At 52.8% G+C, this 2,488-nt stretch overlaps 1 protein-coding gene across 1 annotated transcript; it reads left to right on the top strand.

Annotated features, from left to right (window-relative positions):
• The first annotated feature begins 784 nt into the window (after nt 1-784).
• On the top strand, nt 785-2,118 carry LOC119353740 (probable WRKY transcription factor 41). Its single transcript, XM_037620405.1, has 2 exons — nt 785-1,174; nt 1,277-2,118. The coding sequence occupies exons 1-2, from the start codon at nt 885-887 to the stop codon at nt 1,875-1,877; spliced, it is 891 nt and encodes a 296-aa protein (XP_037476302.1). The 5' UTR covers nt 785-884; the 3' UTR covers nt 1,878-2,118.
• The last annotated feature ends 370 nt before the right edge of the window (nt 2,119-2,488 follow it).

Below are 2,488 nucleotides of genomic sequence, written 5' to 3'. Positions count from 1 at the left end.
AGTACGAGGACACAACATAGTTGCCAGCTTGTGTTTACATAAGCACACCCGGTCTTTTTACATAAGTACAACATGGGAAGGTTCACTCGGTATTAACCCTTAATTTTTGTAAAAGAAGTGAATCAACCTGTGGTTGGATGGTTATGATATCCCGGTCCACCAGGTTCAAGTCCTATACTCCCTTCGTCGGAAATACTTGTCCTAAAAATCAATGTACCTAGACCTATTTTAATTATAGATACATCCATTTTATCCATTTCTAAGACAAGTATTTTCGGACGGAGGGAGTATTTGATATTGATGCTTGCATTATCCCTGGATTTATTTTAGGTTTTTGACGATGTTCGTTCAGTGGGAGCAGACGTTCCCGTCGACCGCGAAGCTCCTGTGCTGACTTCATAAAATCTCAAAATGTTATGCCGGCCTCCGGAGATGTGCTCATAGAGATAGGATGTGCGTGCATGCATTTATCTATATGCTTGTGTATGTAAGCAAATTCGATTATACTATATTTAAAAAAACTGTCAAAAAGAAAAAAAATAAAAGCCATCCATTTGACCATCTAAACATTTGGGCATACACCCCCGATAGAAAGTGTTTAATTCACGGGCAAAACGGCCCGCAGCTGCAAAACCCTACCCGTACCCGGCAAGGCAGCAACCAATCAAGTGGCAGTCCAAACAATCCCCATCCAGTCAAACAAATCCCCTCCACCTCACTTGACTTGAACCCTGCCGCTATAAGATGGCTCGTCTCCCCGCCTCTCACCAGTCACCACCACCGCCTCCTCTCCTGCACCTCGCGATCGAGAGATATCGCCGATCACTTCCTCGCTTCCTTCCTTCTCCTCCGCCGATCGAACGTGTTCTTCCGTGTCCGCGGCAATGGAGAGCGTGGAGGGAAACGGCGCCGGCCGCGGGAACCTGCAGCTTGTGGTGTCGGAGCTGTGCCGCGTCCAGGAGCTGGTGCGGCAGCTGGAGCTGCACCTACACGCGCCGGACGCCTCCATCGACCTGTGCCGCGCCCTCACCGCCGAGATCTTCGCGCTCACCGACCGGTCCATCGGCTTCGTCGCCGCCGCACATTTCCCCGACGCCCCGACGACGCCCTCCAGCACGTCCAGCTCCCTCAGCGGCGTCTCCGACCAGCCCTTCAGGACCAACACCAAGAAGAGGTAAAAACAAAGCCCATGCTCGAACAGAGCACCATTGGAATTGGATCATCCAAAATGCACCGAATTGTTGTTGAATTCTTGGTGTCTCGTGGTTCTTGGCAGGAAGGCGACGACGAGGTGGACGAGCCAGGTGAGGGTGAGTGCGGCCGGCGGCGCGGAGTGGCCCGGCGACGACGGCCACAGCTGGAGGAAGTACGGGCAGAAGGACATCCTCGGCGCCAGGCACCCGAGGGCCTACTACCGCTGCACCCACCGCAACTCGCAGGGCTGCCCCGCCACCAAGCAGGTGCAGCGCGCCGACCAGGACCCCGCGCTCTTCGACATCGTCTACCACGGCCAGCACACCTGCAGGCCAGGCGGCGGCGGCGGCGGGAGGAGGCCGCCGACGAACCACCACAACCCGCACGCGGAGAGCCTGCTGCAGAGCCTCAGAGCCGGCCTGACCGTGGACGCGGACCACGGCGCCCTGAACAACACCTCAGTCTCACCGCCGTCGATGGCCTCGCCTGTGGAGTCCGGCTCCAACGGTGGCCTGACCATGTCACCGTACCCGGTGCCGGCCGGCGCGTACACGGAGTGGCCGCTGGACGGCGACCTCCAGGAGGTGGTGTCGGCGCTCACAGCCGTGTCGGCCCCGAGCATGGACTGCCTTTTCGAGTTCGACCCGACCTTCGGCCTTGGTGCGCCCAACTTCTTCATGTGAGGACGACGAACAGAGCATCGAAGTGGAATTATATGACACTACCCAGCCCCTGCCTGTCCTTGGTAAGAGGGTAGAAGAACAGAGCATCAAAGTGCAGATTTAGGCACTAGGCAGAAAGCCTTAGGATATCTGAATAGTTATTTCTTTTCTTCTACTACAGTTTTGATTGGTTAGGTTCTGTTGATTTATTTTGTAAGGAAAGCAGAAAAAAATAAGGTGTTGAAATTCATCTTCTCCTGAATCCATGAACTGTATCCTGGAACTGTCCTTTAAAGCCCGCTATGTCTATGGACATTGGAGGAGTGTTCCTTTGTTGTGAAGGAAGTATCTGCTCCTTTTGTCAAGAACTTTTTTCTCTCGTAGAATCAAGTGTTCTGAGACTGGCAAGAAGAAACGTTGGAGCACATCAAATATAAACAGAGTGAGAAACACGTCCGGTTTCATGTTGTCAGACACTACTGTGAGAAAACAAGATGCACATTTGGAGGTCTCAATAAAGAAGCAAACTTCCAGAAATGCATTACCACAACAACTAGTGGTTACAATGACAGTCGCCAAAGTCCTAATCTGAGCTCGAGCTCAAATGTTCTTGACATGAACAGTAAAAATAG

This window comes from Triticum dicoccoides, chromosome 2A (assembly GCF_002162155.2).
Source record: "Triticum dicoccoides isolate Atlit2015 ecotype Zavitan chromosome 2A, WEW_v2.0, whole genome shotgun sequence".
NCBI lineage: Eukaryota > Viridiplantae > Streptophyta > Magnoliopsida > Poales > Poaceae > Triticum > Triticum dicoccoides.
Note: the sequence above shows the minus strand (reverse complement) of the source record. Positions and strands in the feature narration are given on the sequence as shown.